The sequence below is a fragment of the Ambystoma mexicanum genome, chromosome 8, assembly GCF_040938575.1.
Source record: "Ambystoma mexicanum isolate Mex_15411 chromosome 8, UKY_AmexF1_1, whole genome shotgun sequence".
Taxonomy (NCBI): Eukaryota; Metazoa; Chordata; class Amphibia; order Caudata; family Ambystomatidae; genus Ambystoma; species Ambystoma mexicanum.
In genome coordinates, this window is record NC_090929.1 from 65,564,173 (window position 1) to 65,587,632 (window position 23,460).

General features: G+C 46.8%; 1 protein-coding gene across 1 annotated transcript in view; it reads right to left on the minus strand.

The window, feature by feature from the left end:
* RAPGEF1 (Rap guanine nucleotide exchange factor 1) overlaps positions 1-23,460 on the minus strand; it is a 740,344-nt gene that overhangs the window by 45,064 nt on the left and 671,820 nt on the right. Inside the window, exon 18 of the mRNA XM_069609296.1 lies at positions 2,958-3,050. Coding sequence (XP_069465397.1) covers positions 2,958-3,050 — 93 coding nt within the window. The remainder of the gene's footprint in view (positions 1-2,957; positions 3,051-23,460) is intronic.

The following is a 23,460-nucleotide window of genomic DNA, read 5'->3' on the forward strand; positions in this document are numbered from 1 at the left end:
CTGGGACTGGTTTGCATATAAAAGGGGCGTGACAGGATCCTGCTTTTAGCACCTCATTGTTAATAGCTGAAGCAATGTTGGCCTCCAGGACACTTTCACATGCAGATGAAAAGCACTCTGCACCTCCCTTCCCCAGATCAAATCTTACATTTTAACCTCAGGTTCTGTCCCTTTAAACTGTGATCTGGCTCCAGGCCCCCTTTGCAAACCCTCTCCTCATGCCTCCCATGGTGTAGCTATTTTGTGGGTTGTGCGTTATTAAAAAACAGAAAGGGGGGATTCTTTTGTGGAACATAAAATATTCTTCAGAACATCATCTTGATAAAATTGTGTTTATTCTTGTCTTGAAGATACAGAATTTAAGCTGGGCAAAAAATCTGGGGGTCTTCTTCGACGATTCCACTCTCTCGTTCTCGTCTCACATCACGGACATCTCTAAAAAGTCCCACTACCAACTGCACCTTCTCAGAGGTATTCTACCTTTTCTCATCTTCCCCAGAGGCTCGCCGTCTCCAGAGCCCTGGCCCTCTCTAGGCTAGACTACTGCAACAGCCTCTTTCTCAACCTGCCCTCTCCTACCCTCCGTCCTCTTCAAGTCATCCAAACAGAACCGCAAGACTTATCCTTGGCTTCAAGCCCAGGGACTGCATCTCTGGCCCTCAAATCCCTTCACTGGCTCCCTGTGGCTGCAAGGATTAAGTCCAAGACCCTTTGCATTGTCCACAAGGCTTTCTGGGGCCTGGGCCCACTATTAGCAAAACCTCTGTTCCTAAATAATCGCCTTCCCAAGCACTCCACTCGTCTTCCTCCAACTCTCTGCGGGTAAGCCGCTTCTCCAAGCACAGACTTTGGAGGGGGTGGAGAGGGGTCAGATATGTTTATCCTCTGTGCAGGCGTCTTCCTCTGGAACAGCCTCCCTGCCTCTCTCAGTCTTCAGCCGAATCTCTTCAAATTCTGAAAACTCCTCAAGACTTTCTTCTTCGCCTCATACTTCTCTCCCCACCTCCCCTGCTAACCACCCTTTTCTCCTGCACTTGGCTCCAGGTCTTGCACTTGCCGCAGCACTACTGCACTTGGTTACGACCAATGAGAGTGGTATCTTTCCGCACTCTGCCCATGTTCGGACAGGACTGGGCGCACTTGTCCCTACCCCCAACACACTTCCTTTTCTTCACCCGCATAATCTGAAGGGACCATGCCTTTTAAGATTGTTTGTCTTGTCTTCCCCTATGACGTCCCCTCCTATGCACGGTTGCGCGTTGAAACACTTGTGTATAAGTGCATAGTAAATAAACATTCCACTACCTGTAGCGCTCATTCAATTGAGGAAATTAAAAGCTAGAATCATTTGTTTTGAGTAACCCAGGCATTTACATATTTCAAAAGTTGGGGTATAATCTGGCAAGTATTATTTTAACTCTAAAACTCCATACATTTGCACGTATTGCATATATGCTAACATGCATATCTCCATCTAGGCGATGCTAGATCACCTGTTTTTGCATTCTGGGACTTGAAGTCCTGGATTTGAGCATCAAATATCTGACGACTAAAAATCTCAGAATGTAAGCAAAAAATATAAAAAATATAAGGACTGGACTAGCATCTCCTGAATAGAATGCTGCATGTTGGCCTGTATATGTTATGTTGTTATGGACTAAGAGCGCTGGTGTAGTGAGCTGCTTGATCGGCTCTGCTTTGGACTCAAGAGCCTAACACCTAGCTCGGCTCCGGTTGGCCCTCGCCATGAAATCTCTGGCCCTCTCACCTCTACCCAAGAGACACCCACTCCAGATTTCCTGTGCAAAAGGATCCTAGGGCTCAGGAGACGGCTACTTTCACCCTCCATGTTAGCGCTTAGCACATCCCTCAGAGGTCACAACCAGTTCTGGCCTCACTTATAGGAACTTACCACATCACTCAGAACAACATCACTCTGGCTCCTGCCGCATAAGCACATCTCACACAGGTGGGCTGCAATGTATGAGTCCAGTGACTGATCTGAGCCTGCCATGGTATACCAATGGGAAAGAAGCCCACCTTCACGCAGAATTACTCAAACATGGCTTGGAGCCAAGTGGCTCACTTCTCAGCTAAGCAGGGTGGATAACGCAGTTCTACTGGCAACCCAGGCTAGGCCGTGGAATGGAAGCTCCCCTGAAAAGCAAGAGGTGGACACCCTTCTAGAGACAATCATTTGTAGCAGAATCTGGGACTGAGAACGTTTATACAGAGGGGATTGGCAAATTGTGAGATACACACAGGTGTGGTGTCTAATGAAACGCAACACCTTCTCCTGCACAGGGTACAAGGGCTGTAACTACCCTATGTATGCGAGCAGGCAGAGAGGGGACGACGGGTGGATTTCATACCCACGTCCCACTGACATTAAACATCCAACACAGACATTTACCACACAAGGAGAAAGGAACCCAGGGCTGAATAGCTACGGTAAGGTTTTGGCTGTGAGCGAGATCGCTCAGAGGGGTCAGTTGGGAGCCAGAGCGCTCAGAGAGGTGAGCCTGTAGCCAGACATCAGCCAGGACCTAGAGATTCTGAAGGATGAGATGAGTGCCAGAGTCAGAGGTCAGCCTGGAACCAAAGTGTCAGCAGAGTAGCTGGGAGCCAGTCAGTGGCGTGCCCAGACTCTCGACTGGGGTGGCCCAAGTGGGGCACTGACTTATGCAGGGGTGGTATGAAGTAGGAGCGCCCACACACACGCATAATGATCATAGTTCAGGATAATGGGGTGGCCAATCAGATTCCAGGGGTAGCACCTGCCAGCCCAGGCCACTCCCTGGACACGCCACTGGAGCCAATGTCGGAGACAGTGCATCAACAAAGCAAGCCAGGGCGTCGGAGAAGCCAGAGGCTTAGCGGTTTAGCAGGAGCCCCCGTGCCAAAGTTCAGCCAGGTCAGAGAGAGAATGCGGTCGAGGAAAGTAGAAATGCACTTACCAGAGCTCGTCCACCACTCGGACCAGCACAAAGAATGTGTTCTTGCTCACTCTCTTCTTGAACGTATCCGGAAAGGGGCAAAACTTTTCATATGTGAAGAACTGGTTAAGGAATCCACCATCAAACAACTGCTGATCATGTGCCCGCTGTCCCCATGCCCCATAAATCCTCCTTCTAGAGTTCACCGTTTGGGGCGTTTACTCCTCCTGTGTAGCTAAAGCAGTGTAGTGGGTAATGGCTAGGAGGCTGGGAAATGGTGGCCCTCCCTCCATGCCTACTATCAAGTCTGGTGCTTAGAAGCGACATCTCATCCAGAGCCGCTGTGCCTCTCCCCCGAGGAGAAGAGCAAATGCTAGCCGAATGCAGCCACGTGCAACGCAACTGTGCAGGCCACACGCCACGCTAGCTCCCCGAGCCGGGCCGCCCTCTGCCCCAGGGGCGCGAGCTCACAGCAAGCCACATATACTCCAAAGGGTGCCGCGATTTAGAGAATGCATGTTCACCCTCCAATTCTGAGTGAACTTTAAGTCCTTTCACGTCATTCTAGTGTGGGGGATTCTGTCTAAATTCTTGGCTTCTCGCTGCAGGCGATGAAGATTACAGACTGCAAACATCCATTCATTCTGTAGTACCCCAAGACCTCCATGTATTTAGAGTCTTTTCATCGGAACGTTTTTATTTATATTTTACACCGGGGATCTGCAACCTTTGGCTCTCCAGATGTGTTAAGACACTCGCATTAGGCCTAGCCGGCACAGTCAATGGTGGAAGCTCATGGGAGCTGTAGTCCTAACTATCTGGAGAGGGAGAGGTGCTGAGCCAGGAACCCCTTCCCTGCAGTAGCTCAGGCCGGCCGGCAGATGGCAGCAGTAAGTTACAGTTCCAGCTATAGGATGACATCATTCCTCCCCAGGGCCATCACCATCACGGCATCAACAGGTCTAAACATCTGTTAGTGCATCCCCGCCCTGCCGCTCGCAGGAGGAGAACCCCGACTACAAACAGGGATCCCGCGACGCCGGGGAGATGGTGTAGTGTGCGTGGACTAGGGATGGATGGCGAGCAGCTGCCCACCCTTCCCCTGCCCACTCCCAGGAGCCTTTCCGGCGGGCGGGCTTCTGCGGGGCCTTGGGTACTAAATTCATGCCGGACTGTTAAGCATTCAAGAGACTGTTCTAGACCCCCAAACACGGTGGAATTCAGGGCGTGCCCTCCAGGAAACATTCCTTTACTTTCCAACTCGCACTCGGCGATCCACAACTCCATGCAGACGGGCCCTCTAGACACCATCAATCCCACTTCACTCAATCCCTATTAGTTTTCAAATCTATACACCCCCACCCCTCTCAGAGTCACAAATGCAGTGGAGGGGAAAAGGCAGTGGCATGACATCACCAAAATGACAGGGCGGTGGAAAGGACATCAAGCAATGTTTACCCAGAGCAACCTCACAGGAAGTGATGCCATGTGACCCATGACCCCACATGATGGGACCTCACATGACTTTTAAAACTCCCAATGACACCACACGAAGTGATATTACTAAAATTAAAATGGAGCCTTTTCTATTCTGCTTCCTTACTGGTCCCCTCTTCCCTCAAACAAGCCATGCCAAAGCCAACAGTTTGGGCTTTGTGTAGACATGGGAAAGGCACTTGCCAGGCACAGCCGTAGTGGTATTTTCTACCCATTATTGGTAGAAGTTGCAAAATGGTGCGAGTACCTGGGCATCTAATAGCAGTGCCTGGCACAAGCTTAAAACGTATGCACAAGCCAAAAATGTTGACTTTGCCAATGCTAGTTTTTAACAGGACTTCAAAGAAGGACACGTGTAGTGCTTATAAATCGCGTGACTGAAGGCAAGCATGGTCAGACATTTTTATTACACCAGTAGCATGTTTACAACCAAATAAGTAATGAACTCTTAGAAGAGTGCTTTGAGTGCAACGTGTGACGGTAAGGCTTGCTTAAAGGGAGCTCAAAGACTTCCCATGAGGAGGTGTTTTGGCCAGTGAGGGACCTGGTGGGATTGGCCATGGGGAGTCAATGGGTGGGTCAATAACCAACAATACCTACAAGCTTTGCGTTCCTCCTCATATGCCATTTCTCCCAAACCATAGTCCAATGCAATAGTTTCGGCTTATAGGCGTCACAAGCGACACCCAATAGCCCAAACTAAAAACGGTGCAATGTCTACTTGCATATGGTGTTTGATGGACATGTTTTAGCGTGCTGGAGGGGAAACTATCAGGCACTGTGTATGTAGCACAAATCTATATTTCTCTACTGTGCATCTTCAGTGTCTTTTGTGCACACACTTTTATGATATAGCTGTATATAATTTGCTGCATCCACATGTGGACCACATGTGAGTGACCCAGCATCTCAAGCATTAGATTACATAGCGTATCCACCTTCAGAACATACAGCAAATCGAAGCTTTTTATTCAATTCCTCAAAGAAAATGGGCTATAAAATGGACCAATTCTATTTGTTTTAAACCACGTCATGGTTGAAAACCATCCCAAGCCTTCTTGTTGGGTCCCGGGCCCATGCTTTGCTCGCTCACAGGATTCAGGGACAACATTTCTGCCTCCCCACTTCAAATGTTGAGTAGCTACCACTGAGCGCCACCACCAGCCCATTGTTCTCGGGCTGCCGACATTTTACAGCCCTGAACAACAGCCTTAGAATGACACAGAGCCATTTAAATAAATCTGCACCAGATAAAAACAGCACAAGTAATAGAGTGCAGCCTGCCATCAAAACCATAGGGAAAACAATAAAAGGTTTCCAGATAAACACAGCCAAGTCCTAATGTGGTCTCCTAGCCAGGACTTGAATTGTCTTTGTGAATTATTTGATTTAATATGGTGCTTAGCAGGGGTGTTGCTAGGTCTGGAAAAGACCCGGGGCTATGCTAATGTTGTAACTGACGGGACTAGGGGCCAGCTAGCCTTTTGGTTGTAGCTCCTGAGATTCTATCCGGGGCTACAACCAAAAGACCAGGGGCTATAGCCCCCTTAGCCACCCCCTAGCAACGCCCCTGGTGCTTAGTATTAGGGATCAATGAACTGAGTGCACCCTCTAAGGTAAAGTGATTACCCAGGATCATATACATTAAGGCAAGTTGAGAAGCCAGAACTAGAATGAACAAAAACGAATAACGATGGACACTACAGATGTGTCATTCATGAACATTTATATAATTATATACATGAGTGCGCATTTAACACATTTGAGAAGATTGCTTTTTGTGGAAACTATTACCTTGCAAATTGAAAATTCGACCTACATACATTCAGTTGAATTAAGACCATTTATCTTAATTTGTTATTTGACTTTAGCCAGTGAAAGTGTGCAGGGGACTGGAGTTCGCCCCACCTAGGGAATTTATTTTGCATTAAGCCAGGATTAGAACTCATGTTACTTGGTTGCAAAGTCGACAGCATGCTTGCTAGGCCATGGGTTTGAAGGCATTGCAACACCAGGCATACCCTTGACATTTATGAGGCCAAAGGCTCTAATAAAGGGCTCTAACAAGATCACATTTTCTATTTTTTGAGTCGAAATTGAAATGTATTTGGGGGTTGGGGGGGGTCTAAAGTAAAGCACATATGTGTGAATATACTGCATGGTGTAAATATACAGTATTTATCCCATGCAATATTTTCTATAATACCCCTCGATGTAAATATCACACGTGATTCCAACCTGTAAAAAGGTCGAATTTAAAAACAGTGGGTATTAAAAAGACACCTCATTTTTACCATTGCCACCAAGCCTGTAATGAAGCCCAACATACCTCAAACTGTCCATGCACTATTATTGATTATATTGTATGCGAAAAGGCAATTTCAAGTGTAGAGGAACAGGTTAACACCTTCTCCCTGGTCTCCGTCCCCTTAGCACCATCCTGTTGGAAAGACAGATGAAGAGCCACAATTGGGAACCCGTGCATGAATCCTTGCAATATTCCTGCACCCCGTCGAGCATATGAGACACAATATGCACTTAGACTACCATTTAGAGTGTACCCACAAGCTGACATAGTGGAGGAATGCTACCAGGAAGGATGCCCCTTGCCAGGCTGAAGTCATGAACAGAATGGATGTATGTTAAAACAGAGTCTGGTGACAGCAAAATAATGTAATAAAGAAGATATAAGAACCTATGCTGAAACAATATGAAAATACTTCAGAAGGACGATCTAACTGGAGCACTAAGAGAAACATGTCCCCAATGATACAGTAATCATGATCACAAAGAAGAATGAAGTGACTCACTGGTCAATAACTGTAAATACGATGAAACGCAAGCTAAAAGAATACATGGAAGCTTGCTTATAATAAGAGGTATATATTCAACATTTAGGATGACCATTAGATGGCTTATTTCAATCAACCCACCTACCTCAAAATACAAGGCCAGGATCCTGAAGTGAAAAGACAAAGAGGCCGTTTTTCCCTTGCAAAATAAAGGAGTACATTGGCCTGGAACCAAGCATGCTATTTCGAGAGATGAAGGCAAAGTATGAAGGGAGTCCAACAAGCATATCATGTGCGTAGGACATATTTCTCAAGATTAGGAGGAACAAGAACATCGAGATGCCAAGTATTGGACAATTAAACGCGTATAAAGTTTATATGGGATAGAGTGAGCAAGTCTCTAAAGGCCAAGAGGAGCAACTGCACCCAGTATAATTGAATATCACATTTGCGGTCTCTTAACAGGTGACAAAGAGCTCGCAAAAAAGGGCCACTCATTAGGCTTGAAACCAAGATAATGGTGTGCTTCCACTCCCTTGAATGTTTCGGGACAGTACAAACTGGCAAGGTCAATCTTCAAACAGAGGACACTGGCATAAGACCTACTGATGAGAGAGGATAGACTAATTGGGAAAACAAGGGGAGAGCTGACGTATTTAAAAGCACCTGGGTTTCGTTTCTATGTACGTGCTGCTAGCGAGCCGAATATCCAAGGTTGGATTTGGGTTGCCAACCAATCAGAAAAGCCTGCCATGCACTTTTACATATAATGTTGCAAATTACTATTCTGCTGCCATATTCTCTGCTGTAATCAGTATACTACATATGTAGAAGCAGCTCAGGGCGTGTCCTACAGACAAGGGGCCGCCAATGAGAGACTAACACTAATGCATTCTATATGTAGACATGTTCCACTAATCCAATCCCACCCCTCGATACGTTTTTGTAATATGCCATGTAGGATGACGTCATAGATGACACATCTAGCATTATATAAACAACTGTATAAGCAAGAAAACATTGTGATCCTGCATACGTCGATTTGATGAATGACGATTAACCCTGCTTTCCTTCATTGAAATAAAAGCAGTGTTTTACCATCTTCTTTGTGTCTCTCTGATTTTTTGGTCTGAGACATTATATTGGTAATTCCATCTAGCAAAAAGACACTTCAAGGTGCTAGAGCACACAAGTCACAGAGGGCTTTCCTTATAAGGTCAGAGAACTGAGGTGATTTTACATATTTTTTCCACATCACTGAGTACTTTATTTCTACCACAATATGCAGAGCAGTTCCCAATTCCCATACCCCTCCTTTAATACTGGACGTCATTCAACACTCAGCGTCAAACGTCCTCGAGCAGTTATATAGAAATATGTGAACCCGTACGTCAGAACTATAACAACAGATATGCAAGCTGTATTTGGCAATTTGTGGCCAACTAATATTTTAAGCATTTTAACAAATCATTATCACCACGAGCTGACCGCCTATTTTAAAATGTACGTCTATATTCAGGTGCTTATTTGTGTAAAACTGCAGCCTTGCCATAAATGCACAAGGTGGTATATACATGTTGTATTAGTCAATGACTGAGCTTCAGGGAGAAAATGCACACAAAAATAATCTGAAAAAGCAAGAGTATTATTTCAATTGACTATAAAGTGTCAGTTGTTGCTCAATGCGGCAGCTTAAAATGTGATGCCAGAACTATTTTGCTCGCAGGTCCCTTTATCTTGTACAAGGAGAACAGTAAACCTAGCTAGCTGGTGTGCTAGCCTCCTTCCAATTTTGTCAAGAGTTGCAGCGTTGCAAATCATGTATTACTGAGTGTTAGGGAGGTTTATCATTTTTATGCTTCATCCCATCCCCTAGTGAGACCCCTTGCACTTTTTGCTGGCCTTCCTGACATTTTTCTTTATATTCTGAATCAGTGGAGTCTTTTTCCACTCATTCTTATGGGCTCTGTCTTTAGGAACTCTGTTCTCTGTGGTTTACCATTTCTATGGAGTCTACTTTCCTCCATATTGGGCAGTGTTGCTGGGAAGCCCTTGGGTTCTCTCCTTTGAGATTATTTCTTTATCCTTACTTTCTACTGTTCTTAAGGATACTATGTATCTCTCCCAAAACTTTATATTCAGAGAAATTGGCACACACACGCTTATGTCACAAAGGACAATCCTATAGTTATGGCTGGTGGCAGTGGATGTGTTCTACCAACTATTATGTTCTTTTTTTACCGCAGACTATTTTCACAGTCCCGGTTGTGCACACTAGAGTCACATAAGTACTAACTTGCTGCCTCCCATCTTTTTTGTGATTTCTAGCTTGGTGGTTCTTTGTTAGCCCATCTTCTACCATTCTGGGAGGGGGAGGTGTGTGAGTGTGTGTGTTTTTTTTGCCTTTGGCGGGAACACTTGGGTTTCATCGCCTAGGCTCAAGTGCGTCTGGGCAGGCAGGAAGTGGGGGAGGAGTTTTCCAATCGACTGCTCTTTGTCTGCCCGAGTGCCTGAACGGAACCAGCTCCCACTGGGGGTCTGACTGTCCCGATTGGACAGCAAACCGCCCCTTTCAGTAAACTGCTGAGAGTGATTGCAGTGGATTGTGTTCTGAAACTGAATAAAAGGTGAGGTTCCTGAGGAGAAAGTTCAGTCGACCACTGGAAACTGAAGTAACCGAAGAAGACTACCAGAGTCCCCTGCAGACCTTTTGCAACACCGTGAAGCAAGGCTGGCTGTCTTGACCCTGTTTTCTATGCAACCGAGGCACTCCTTAGAGGACGACTCCTTCCCTTTGGCTGGTGGTACCAACCATCCCTGAGACGAACTACAATCTGAGCCATCTCCCGAGGTGCTGAGGCGCTCCAAAGCTGCAGGCCGCAAATACCAGGAGACCTCCAACCCAATCGTAATGCATCGTCTTGCCAAGGCCGAATTCGTCCAAGTCTTTGCTGAGCTCCAGGTGAACCTCCGAGACATAATCCGACTTATCCAAGTCTCCTCATCACACTGCCGGTTTCGAGGAATCGAAGATTGACCGGATGAATCGCGTCCTTTGTTGGTGCTCCAGAAAAGGAGCCAAAACTGCAGACTGACCAGAGAAGCTGAAGAAATCTCTGCCAGAGGTCCTCACTTAAGACCGCTGCTGAGAGATCCTGCCCATTGTCCTACATTTCGTCACCAGACCAAGGAATCCAGAGGTTGGGTAAGCGCTACCACATCAAGGATAATCCAGCCACAAACAGTTTTTCAAACCAAAGGTATTGTGGGGAGAAAGGTATTGCTTACCTTGATCCAAAAAGTCACTCCAGAGCTTTGGAGTGCACCTAGAGGTGTCCGGGGTAGCCCCCCTTACCTCGATCCAAGCTGCTGCTTGTGTTCATTTTGAGTCCTTTAACAGGGTCTCTGAAGTTGTGTTGTTTTTCTAAGTATCCTTACCTAGAGACTGAAAGTATCCTCAGGAACCTTTGCTGTTCCACTGTTTTAAAAGACTTTGAGCCCTCCCTGAACTGCCTTTTAGCTAGGGTTGCGAATTGGACTTTAAAAGTGTTAACTTGCAAAGAAACTGCCCCTAGAAACTTAAGCTCTGCTACTGTTTGACTAACCAACTGTTTTCCTCCCAAAAAGACTTTGTCTTATGTGGTTTTGCTAACTAAATACAATTACTGTATATGTGCGAGTGTGCGTTATTACTGATTATAGGGTAGAACTGTCAGTGTCAAAAGCTGTAACAATTGTACCCGCAAGAAACTACAAACTAAGCAGTGGCCTTTGAAAAGTATCTTCACGTATTATTATGTGTTTTGGTTTAATGTGCCAAGTATTTTTAAAACATCTCTTGTGTAAATATAATATAAATATATTTTATATACATTTGTTTCAGTGTTTCTTTGAATTATATTATTAACTGGGTTCAGTTTACTTACCTACAGCTCACATCTTCCTCTTAAAATATGCCTGACTGCTCTGCCACTCTACTAAGGTCCCTGAGTAGTACAGACTGATACTAAGAGTTGGGAATCTATACCCTTGGGATAGTTTTATAAAGTCTACCTCGTAAGTGGACTTTAGGAAAAGTCCTGCAACATTGAAGTCCATAAAAAACATGTTTAAGACAAGTGTATTACAGCAGTAGTATATTTACATCTCCAATTACGCCATTTGTTTTAAGAAGACTGCTTTAAAATAACACTGACAGGCTATTTACAGCAAAGTTTGATGTTGCTTCGTGATAGAGCTAGCTCAAAGATGAGTTTTGGTAGGGAATGGCCGGATGGGGTAGGAATGCCAATAGGGATTAGCATGGCTATGGCAAATCAATGGGCGAGTAAATAATCAAACAAAGGCCACAAGCTGTGTGCTCCACCTCACATCCCATCTCGCTCCTCTCATATTCAACTGTCATAATTTCAGTTTATAGGTGGTACATGAGCACCACCTAATAGCCAAAACGAATAAGTGGGGTGGCAAATTAGCATATGGGCTGTACAATACTTCCTGAAGTGACATGGGAGGACACGACTACACAGCAGTATAATTCCAGTCTTTTAGGACATAGGTGTGTACTCAGCCGAAGCAATTAATTCACTTGATTGGCAGAAGAACACATTTCTATTCTGCTACGGAGTAGTCAACTTGTAGTGTTAGTTTCTTTTTATAGGCGTATAAATGCAAAGTGTTGTAAACTTCATAACCAAAGCTAGCTGAACAGCGAACGCCTGAAAAGGAGCAACTTCAGCTCTCTGCAAACTGGCTGCTACCCTAAAAGATTTAAAGACACCCCAAAGAAGCCTGCAGGGTAGCACCTGTTCTAATCATTCTTAATCCAGAGGATGCACATTGCTGTTATTCCTAAAGAGATTAAATCTGCATTTCAGTCAAACAAAAAGTCAGACATATGAAACAAACCACTTATTAAATTTAAATTTAGTTTTCTTAAATTCAGGTAACTATTGAGAAGCCGGTTGTGGGCAGTGTGGGGTTTGCATTTCTTATGCATATGTGCAGATGACAAGTGCAGCACAAAACAAACAGAAAACTGATAATACCAAGCATGTACAGCCCAGCACAAGTCTCTGTTGGGCTGCTCAGCTCCACAGGCTTTGTTTTTAATAATTAAAATGATATGGTTCAAATTTTAAACATTTCATCTTTTATACAATCATACAAAAAGTTTCTTACTCCATTTTCTTTTTCCAATTAGATTTAAATAATACATTAAGAAAGCTGACAATTGTGAAAATGCCTTTGTGCCACCATGCAGGAATTTAGCCCATCAGTCTTCAGGTGACAGTTTGATTGTGGAGGATAGATACAGGTCTCTAATTCGGGATTTGGTTTCATCGAGGGCCGGACATGAAATAACTATGTGCTGTAAAGTTTCTAATTCATTTGGTTGTTTGCAGAACCGACAGAAGGAATTATCTTTGGATAGAAGTTGCCGGGATTGTAGAAGCTCACTCGTTGGCATCAAGTTAATACAGAACCGTAGGAAAGTGTCTCTGACAGAGGCAGATGGGAAGCATTGTAAATATAATGGAAGACAATTTAGTGGATGCATGTCCATCCTGTATTCCAGATTAAGTTTCAGTAGTCTTTTGGCTTCGATAGTCGCTATCCAATCGTCACGAGCAAGTTTTTGTTTTGCTTTTCCTGGGTGCTGAATTAGCTGTTCCATAGATATGTCTGCCGTTATTCTAATATTTTCCATATGGTTTTTCAAGGTTTGTAGTGCAATTGACTGAGTAGTGCGTTCTTTTTGCCGGAAGATATTTAGCGCTGGGATATGCAAGTCAGAGACAATTTTCCTATAAAGATCTAATTTTCGCCATGTTTGGAGTGAGGTAAGGGACTGAAGTGCTAGTTCGTATAGAATACGTGCCATCGGAAACGATTGAGGTAAAGAAATAACTTTTCGCCAGAACATGCCTTCTAGACGCAACCATATGGATTTGTCAATGTTAATCATGGATTCGCTTCCATAGAGTAGAATTGCCGTGACTTTTTGTCTGTAGAATATGATTTGATTGGTTTTAATGTGAATTTTCCATATTTCGAGTGTAGGAACCGTCCCTGATGGGCTAAAGATAAGAGTTTTTGCCAATAAATAACTGGACCAGTTTGTTTCAGTGGATGAATGATTTATCCAAATCCCCAAATATTTAACTGTTGTCACTTGTTCAAGGGGTTGATTATTGAGAGGAAATGGTTTGGGTGATATTTTGTTCTATGAGATGGAGCCAGGAGCATTACATTTGATTTTTGTGTATTTATTTCAAGTTGGTTTGTCTTCATATACATTTCTAGTTTTAACAAGGCTGTTTGGAGGCCTCTTGGAGTTTGTCTCGATTTTGTAGTCAGATGTAAATAAGTTAAAAGCATGGCCGCAAGTGGACAACCTTGTTTGAGACCATTATTAGTTGGGTTGGATTCTGTTACTGTACCGTCTTGTGATAATCGGACTCTAATAGATGTTTCTCCGTAAAGTAACTTTATTGGTTCCAAGATGTCATGTCATGGGACAGCCCTATTTTCGCAATTTCGACCATAGGAGAGATCTATTGACTAAGTCAAAAGCGAGTTTCAAATCTATAAATGCTGCATATATTTGCCTTTGATTACGGATGGCCTCTTGTTTCAGCAAATTGAGTAGGAGTAGGTTGATGTTGGTTCCCACATATTTAACACAACCTGTTTGTCTAGGTGAGTATATGTTGTTTGCTTTGGCCCAGATGTTCAATTTGTCCAGCAGAAGATTAGCAAACATTTTCCCTAGGGGATCTAGCAGGGCAATCGGCCTGTAGTTGGAGGGGTCTTTTGTGTCTCCCTTTTTAAAAATGGGTATCAAAATTGCCGTCTTCCAAGAAGGTGGAATAGTCTTGGTTTTGTTAATTGTTTCATAAATGTAGGAGGCGATATGTGCCCACAAGGTTTTATTAGCTTTGATAAGTTCATTTGAGAGGCTGTCCGGTCCCGGAGCATGTGAGGGGTTCAAGTTGGTGATAGCTTTTTCTAGGTCTTCTCGCTGCCATGAAATAGTCCAGGTATGTTGTTGTGCACAGTCTTGGGTATGCGGATCAGAAGAACAAGTTACTTTCTTACCTGGTAACGTTCTTTCGATGGGATGGTCCGACGACGTATTAGATATCTATGACATGTAATCACCACAGCTGTGCTGCTTCGGAAACTTTTTTCGGCGTCTGCGTCCTGCGTCGATGACGTCGATGCGCCGTCGTCGAGGACCTCCTCCGACGTCATCCGATGTGATAAGTAGGACGCACGACGCCCGTAGCCTCAGTTGTAGTTTTTCCCCCAGAACGTGTGACACTAGCCAACTGCCAGTCAGACACAAAGCCTTGTGGAACGTAAACTGCAATCGCAAAGAAATTCTGCAGCGGGGAAGGCAGGGCGGGAGCGATATGGAATACGTCGTCGGACCATCCCATCGAAAGAACGTTACCAGGTAAGAAAGTAACTTGTTCTTCGAGGGGATTGGGTCCTCCGACGTATTCCATATCTATGACAGACTCCCAAAGCAGTACCAGAGCAAGGAGGAGGGAAAGAATTTAGAATCAAAATTTAGAATAGCCAATCAAATAGCAGAGCAAAGGACCGCCTTGCCAAAGGCCAGATCCTGTGCTCGGATGGAATCAAGGGAATAGTGACGTACAAATGTATGTACTGAAGCCCAGGTGGCTGCATCACAGACGTTGCGAATAGGAACACCCCTCTGCAGGGCAGTAGATCCAGCCATACCCCTGGTAGAATGGGCCCGCAGGCCAGCCGGGGGGTCCTTACCCGCCAAGCGGTAGCACTCCGAGATGGCCAAAATAATCCAGCGAGACAAAGTCTGTTTCGTCACAGCTTGCCCTAAACGCTTTCCAGCGTAACCAATAAAGAGTTGATCGTCCACTCTGACCCGGGACATGCGTGAAACATAAAAGCTTAAAGCTCTCCTAGGATCAAGCCTATGGAGCCTCTCCTCTTCCTTACCAGGATGCGGAGGAGGATAGAATGCCGGAAGAACAACCTTCTGGGCCAAATGAAATTCCGTCACTACCTTCGGAAGAAAAGAAGGACGAACTCTAAGGACAACCCTGTCCTTGTGAAATACAGTGAAGGGTGGCTTAACTGAAAGTGCCTGTAACTCACTCACTCTGCGAGCGGAAGTAACCGCAACTAAAAACACAGTTTTCAGAGTTAACAGCCTCAAAGGGCAAGAATGTAAAGGCTCAAACGGAGCTCCCATAAGAAACTTAAGAACAAGGTTTAAATCCCAACCGGGCACCAGGAAAGGTGACGGAGGGAACACATTAGTGAGCCCTTTCAGAAACTGTGAAATTAAAGGGATTTTAAAGTAAGAACACTCTTCAGACGAGCGCTTAAAGATGGACAGCGCCGCCAGGTAACCTTTAATGGTACCCACTTGCAAGCCCCTGTGGGCCAAAGAAAGTAAAAAGGACAGAACCATGGGGATGTCACATGCAAAAGGATCCACATTCTGAACTCGGCACCAGTCGCAGAATTTACGCCAACGGCAACGGTACAGAGACTTTGTTGCTGGCCTTCGGGCCGAAAGCAACACCTCCATCACGTCTTAAGGGAGGTCCCAATCCTTATACCTCAACCTTTCAGAAGCCAAGCGTGAAGGTTGAGGGATCTGACCTCTGGATGGAGAACCTGACCCCCCTCCCGTGAGAGCAGATTGTCTCGGTAGGGAAGACGACGCGGAGGGCAGATGGACAAGTCGAGAAGGTCCGGGTACCACGTCCTCCGAGCCCACGCCGGAGCAATGAGGATCATCCGGGAACCGAACTTCCGTAACCTCCGCAGCACTTGCGGGATGACGGGGACTGGAGGAAACGCGTACAGCAGCGGGAACGACCACTCCACCACGAACGCGTCTCCTAAGGCTCCTTTTGGAGGAAATTCCCACGAGCAGAACCTTTCGCACTTCCGGTTGACACTGGAGGCGAAGAGATCCACTTGAGGGGTCCCCCAAAGGGCGAAGATCTCCAGGAGAATCTCCTGAGCCAACTCCCACTCGTGAGAGATCGTGCTCTGCCTGCTCAGAGCGTCCGCCGTCACGTTTTCGTCTCCGGCCAGATGAACTGCCGAGATCGAAACTTCCTGCTGGGTGGCCCAGAACTCGAGCTACATCGCCTCCCTGCACAGAGGAAGTGACCCTGCCTCCCCCTTTTTGTTGAGGTAGTGCATGGACACTGTGTTGTCCGTCAGGATGAGGACACTCTTTCCTCGCGCAGTCGGCAGAAAAGCCTTCAGGGCTAGCCCGACGGCCCTCAGCTCCAACAGATTGATATGGAGTCTGGACTCCGACGGAGACCAACGACCGCTGACTGTCAGCCCGTTGGCATGAGCTCCCCAACCCGTGAGGGATGCATCCGTCACGATCGTCACCTCCGGCCAGGGAAGCCAAAACGGAGCCCCCTTCATCAAGTTGCCTTCGACTGCCCACCACAGAAGGTCCCGGGCGACCGAGGGCGGCACCTGAACCGGGTCCGACATCCTGCCGGAGGACTGCGACCATTGCGCCTTGAGCGCCCACTGCAAAGATCTCATCCGCAGGCGAGCCTCTGGCACCAGAAGAATGCAGGAGTCCATGAGGCCGAGCAGCCTCAAGAACTCGAACGCTGGGAGCGTCTGGGCATGCTGAAACCTGTGCACCATCTGCTGAATGTGAAGAGCCCTCACCTGGGGAGGAAAACACTGCCCCAGGGAAGTGTCGAGCACTGCTCCGATGTACTGGAGCCGCTGTGTCGGCGTCAAATGGGACTTCTTTAAATTGAGGGAGAAGCCCAGCCTGTGAAGGGAGTGGCAGGTGACTGACAGATGATCCAGGACTTGCTCGGGAGAGCTCCCCCTGATCAACCAATCGTCCAGGTAGGGGTAGACGTGAATCCCCCTTGCCTGAGATGCGCTGCCACCACCACCATGAGCTTGGTGAAAACCCTCGGGGCGGAGGTCAATCCGAACGGCAGGACCCGAAACTGAAAGTGCGAGTCGCCAACCGCGAACCTCAGGTACTTCTTGTGCTTGGGATGGATCGGCACATGGAAGTAAGCATCCTTGAGGTCGAGTGACACCAACCAGTCCTGAAGCTGAAGGGCCTGGAGGACTTGAGAGAGAGTAACCACCTTGAACTTGTCCTTCCTGAGGAGTTTGTTCAAACCGCGCAAGTCCATGATGGGTCTCAATCCCCCGTCTTTCTTTGAAATCAAAAAAATAAGGGGAATACCATCCCTTGTTCCTCTCCGCTACAGGCACCAGTTCTATGGCGCCTTTCTCCAGCAGGGCTTGAATTTCCTGCGCAAGGAGCGGATCCGGACTCTGCAAAGAGAGGTTCCCCGGTGGATTGTCGCAAGGCCTGTGCCGAAAGGGAAGACAGTAGCCGTGGGTAATGATCTCCAGAACCCACACATCTGAAGTAATGGCTTGCCACTCTACAAGATGCTGCGCCAGCCTTCCCCCAACCGGCGAACCATGGGACATGGCCTCATGACTGAGTGGGAGCGGCCGCGGCGTTACCTGAGGGCAAAGAGGCAACTGCCCGAGCGGCCTTGGCACCACGGGTACCCTGTCGTCCACCTCTGCTACCCCTGCGTTGGCCTCTTTGACTGCCAGCTCCTCTCGCTTTACTGAAGGACGAGTAATAGCGAAAGGAACCACCCCTCCACTGCTGTCCCCTAGGACGAAAAGGCAGAGGTTGGCGAACTGCAGCGCCCAACGACTTTGCTGCAGCTTTCGAGGTCTGCAACCTCTCAAGGCTCTCGTCAGCCTTGCTGCCAAAAAGGTGTTCACCGTCAAAGGGCATGTTGAGGAGCCGAGACTGCACATCAGGAGCAAACCCCGACTTCCGCAACCACGCAAACCTGCGTATCACGGTGCTCGCCGCCATGGACCTACTGACGCATTCAGCTAAGTCCAAACCCGACTGAACGGACTCACACATGGCATCCTTACCATCCTGGACCATAGCAAGGAAACCATCCTGTTCGTCCCCTTCGGGAATATGTTCAGCCGCTAACGCAACACAGTTCCACAGAGTGTGCGTGAAATGAGACAAGGCACAAATGGAGTTGGCCGCCTGAAGCGCCATACCACCAGAAGAAAACACTTTCTTCGCTCAGCCATCAAAACGTTTGTCGTCCCTATCAGGAGGGATGGTAGGGTACGACGCCCGCTTTGCCGGGGCCGTGGCCGCCTGCACCACCAAACTCTCCGGAGTGGGGTGCCTGGTCAAAGTAGCAGGGGTCGCTACTGGCTGGACGGTATTTTCGCGACAAGGATCTGCCCACCGCCGGGAGACTCTCTGGAGCAGTCCAAGCCGCCGCCACCCTTCTCTGTAAAGCCATATGGAACGGCAGTACCGGATCAGTTGGGGGACCAACATCAAGGATGTCCGTCAGATCATCCTGCACAAACTCCCCTGGGGGAGCAGACCATCCCAAGTACTCAGAAACCCTAGCCATAAGGCGCTGGTACGAGGAATCGGCATGAGAGCCAGGCTCAGGCCTACAAAACTCCACCTCCGGAGAGGTGTCCAGTCCACTGGCATCATGCAGTGACTGTCTCAAATCGTCAAACTGACTATGGCCCGAGACAATTTCATCTGGAACCTGACTAGGAACCAGGCCATCAGAATCCTCATCCGCCTCTGAAATATAGTCCAGGTGGCGAAAAGAAGGCACCCGAGAGTGCTTGCTCTTAACCAGAGCCTTCCTAGGGGGTTCTCCCGTGCCACGGGGTACCTCCGACACGAAAGGCGTCGAGCGAATCGGTGCCGGCGTCGAGAGAACCGGCATCGGCGCCGAGAGGATCGGCGTTGAGGAAACCGGCGTCGACGTCAGATGCAGCGCCTCCAGCATCGGCGGCGTCGACACAGCCCTCGAAGCCGGAGCCCCGAGCGTGTCCCTCGACGATCTAGCATCGACGGCTTCGACGACTTCCTCGGAGCCGGAGCCTCGAGAAAGCCTGTCTACGCCCTCGACGCCTCAGACGTCTATGTCTTCCTCGAAGACCTCACAGGAGCACACGGTCTCGAACGGGTCGAGGACCGGGACCTGGAATGGGTACGTCGAGAACGAGTCTCCTTGTCCGAACGGGACCTCTCCCGTGACTCGTGCCGACCACTCTTGCGAGCGGTGTCTCTCGACCTCTCACGACCGACCCCACTCGGGGGCGCGGATGGCTTAGTACCCTGCGACTCAAGAATCGCCAGCATTTTCTTCCCAAAGGAAGCCCATTCCTCCGGCGTCGCACGGCTGGTGGGGTAAGCGACGTGCCGGGCAGAGTCCTCCGAAGAGGACCTGGAAGACGACCGTGTCGGCGCTTCCGAAAATGCCTTGAAGAGGCTGAGTGGCGAGACCGACTCCTAGAAGGAGACCCACGAGACTTCCGACGACGCGGAGAGTCACCCCTCGAATCATCCGTCGAAAGCCCCGCAGACTCCGACTTCCTGGGCTTGGACACCCGACCTACCGACAACTTCTTCTTACGTTCGCGTAAGGCTTTGGACGTGAGCGACTGGCAGTCGATACAGTCATCCGTGTCGTGGGCCTCCCCGAGGCACCAGAGGCAGGCGTCGTGCGAGTCTGTCACCGACATCTTGGACCCACACTCCCCGCACTTCTTGAAACCCGGACGCGGGGTCGAAGACGAAGTAGAAGACATCTTCACACGAAGGATTTTCACAAAACGAACAGGTTCGAAGAACCGAAAAGAACAGAACTCTAAAGAGTCGAGGCGTGAACCGAGAAACACGAAGCAACACGTTCGCGGAAAAAACGGAACTGAGGCTACGGGCGTCGTGCGTCCTACTTTTCACATCGGATGACGTCGGAGGTCCTCGACGACGGCGCATCGACGTCATCGACGCAGGAGCCGAAAAAAGTTTCCAAAGCAGCACAGCTGTGGTGATTACATGTCATAGATATGGAATACGTCGGAGGACCCAATCCCCTCGAATTTATATTATAGAGCTTCTGAAAATGTAATGTCCATCCGTGCTCGTCAACATCGGTTGTCAACTTTTGTACGTTGTCTGTTGGTGGGGCCAATAGTTTCCATAGGTCTCTGGTGTTACGGTTTCTAAGAGCAGGCAGCATTTGTTCTGCATTGTTTTGAGAGATCCTCAATCTAGTCTGTCTCGAGTTGACGACTAGTTCTGATAGGTTTATTTTGGTTTTCTGGGGATTGTGCATTTCATTAATGCATGATCGCTATGCTTTGTTTTTTTTCTGTATTAGCTTCAGTGCAATCTGGTTTGATATATAGATATAATTTATGATGGCATTAGATGTGCCACGGTTCCATGTATTCATCAGCTTGTTGGTTTGGGTGTCAAGAAAGTGCACTCTGAGGCCCCGGGTGGATGTTTCTTTCTGCCATCGTCGAGCTCTTGGGGACATGTTATTCTGTTTTAATTCAGTCCCTACATAATCATAAAGATGTAAGTTTAGATCTCCACATACTATTGGTTGAATACCTGGGTATTTTAGGGTGATTTCATCGATGCAGGTAAAAAGTTTGTCAATATAGAACTCATCAGTAATAGCCATTCGATTCCAATAGGTATTGAGAATTCCAAATATGTCATGGGTTAATGGTGTTTTTGTTTTGACTGACTGTAGTATCGATCGTGATTTGGATCCAGTCGTTTACTTTAAATGAGTCATTGATTCTGATATTACTTAACATTTTAATGAGGGTCAAGAAGCCTATGGATGGGCGTCCTCTTTTTTTTATTGCAGGAACCATCATTGTTGTGTATCCGTCACAGATTGGCTGTGTTGTAATCCATGATTCCTGGATACAGATGATGTCATACTGTGAGAGGTCGTGTGACTGATGGCGAAAGAGATGGCTATGTCCTTGAGTGTTCCAAGAGCATAATGACATTTCTGATCTAATAGGTTGGTTAAAAGAAGGAGTCAGCACTTTGAGGTTGTTAATTGCGACCATTCCATTACTCTCTGTATGTGATGCATAGTGTGATCCGGGTATTTATGGATGGTTTTAGGATCTGTTTGATGAGTATTTTGTATCTGCCAGTCCTGTGTGTTGCGATTTACAACTTCTGAACTCCTTTCGGTTGTTGACTATCTGATGTTCTTGTTTCTTTGAAGAACCTTTCCTACGTAAGGTTAGTTCCATCTGTGCTTCTTTTTTGGGGTCAACATGTTGTATAACAAATCCCAGTGTGTTTAGATTGTTTTTTTCTTTCATGATCTGATCCTTTACAGTGGTGGAGTTAAGAAGTAGGTAGATTTGATCCAGATACTGTTCATCTATGAATTCCACTGTGAGGATCTCTTGCGTTGTTATATTCTATAGTTGCGGTATGGCGCTGAATAGACGTAGGACATTTGATCTATTCATTATCAGCTCTTGAGTGTCAGCTTCTACACGTCTCATGAATACAGCTCGAGAAGGTTTAGGTCTCCTTGGATACATATTTTTTTTGCTGTTTTAGTGTAATGGTTGATGTTCTTTTTTTTAGGGCTACTTTGCGTCTGAGGTACAAATGAACCGTTAGGAGACTGAGCTACTTCATCTATCCATAATGTTGTGTTTGAGATATCTTCAAATGTTAGACTCATTTGGGAGTCTTGCTGAGATTTAGTTTGTTCGTATTCATCCATAATGATGAGTGATGTTTCGCTTGGCTGTATCTGTGCTTCTTCTGAGATGTCCAGTTCAGCATCTAGGTGTTGTGATAGATTTATTAAGGCATTAATTTGTGCATCATCAGAGGTTTCTTCCAGCCTGTTTTCTCCTTGAGGTGTTAAGGTTCAGACATCATAGGGACGATGGATGGCCCAGTTAGGTTTTTCGTTAATGGTTTATGCGGCATTGGTTTGGGCGTTGTCAGGTTACAGAGAAATGCTCTAGATCCAGTCTGCCTTTTTTTCATTTTTGGTTTATTTTGTGGTTTGGAATGCAGGGAGGTGGGCAGAAAAATTGGATAGGTAGTTGCCCCTGAATTGGCATTGTATTCTTTAGTTTGGGGTTGGGCGTTTGCAGGTACACTGGAGGTTCATGGATTAGGATCTACTTGAATTTGAGGTAGGTCCACCGCAGTTCTGGCGGTTTGGCCCTTTCTCGCCATCTCATTCGAGGAGGCCGTTGAGAGAACTGATTTGTCGGAGGATTGCTAGGTCGATTCATGGACGACATCATGGTGATTAGAGCCGAGGTGAGCAGTGTGTTTTCTGCACGATCTTTTCTGGCGATATCTGACAACCGAGATTGCCATATTTGAGTCATTTCGGCTTCATGGTTCAAGCGATCCTGGATCTTATGTACAAAGGCTTCTATAAAGATTTGTTTTGCATGAATAAGAGCTAGTAGAGTTGCTTGGTCTTTGCTCGCATCTACACATGATTCTTGCATTTTTAGGAATGGTATCATTGTCTGGGATGTCACCGCTATTAGCATATTTTGAAGATCTTGCATAGTGGTTGGAATGGATGGCATGTTGCCTGTTTCTTGCGCGGAAGCGTTGTTCAGAGAAGTCTGCGTTTTAATCTCTTTTGTTTCAATAAAGGGATTAAATTGTGCCAATGGTGAAATATGACGCATAATGTTCTGCTTAGGAGCTTCTGTGTTAGGTGGAGCGAATTTTCCGAGGCCATCTAGATGACATAATGCTGGCATTGGAGATGAAGTATCATAATTTGAACGGCCAAAGACTTCCTTACGCTTTTCCTGATTTGCCAAGAGTGCTTCGATCTCAATAATGTCCAGGGAAAGACTAGCTATCTTTGGATTTCGTTGAGCTATGGGTGAATTTTCTATATATGAATTTACTTTCATAGAGCGATTGCCACCGTCTTTTAGCTAAACCTGCTTTATCCCGCTGTGATATCACCGGCGTGACTTGGGACTCAACTTCTGGGTTCCAGGTTGGGAGGGTGGTGTAGATGGCTTGTGAAGTTTCAGAGTCCGCATGTTTTAATTGCTCGGCGGTGAGTGGAAAGGTAAAAGTGGGCAGATCACTCATGAGTTTTGTTGTTCTGATCATACGAAGAAATCTTCTTTTTGCTTAGCATTTCCATGGTATCTTTTGTTATGCTGGGGTAGTTCTTGTGGGAGAAGTTAAACTTGCGTGTTGCATGAGAGTTTTTGTTGTTTGATCGATGGTTGCTGGTGATATAGTAGGTGAGGTTTGAGATTTCTTTAAACCGCTAAAGGTTAAGTGTGGCAACACTGGTGGT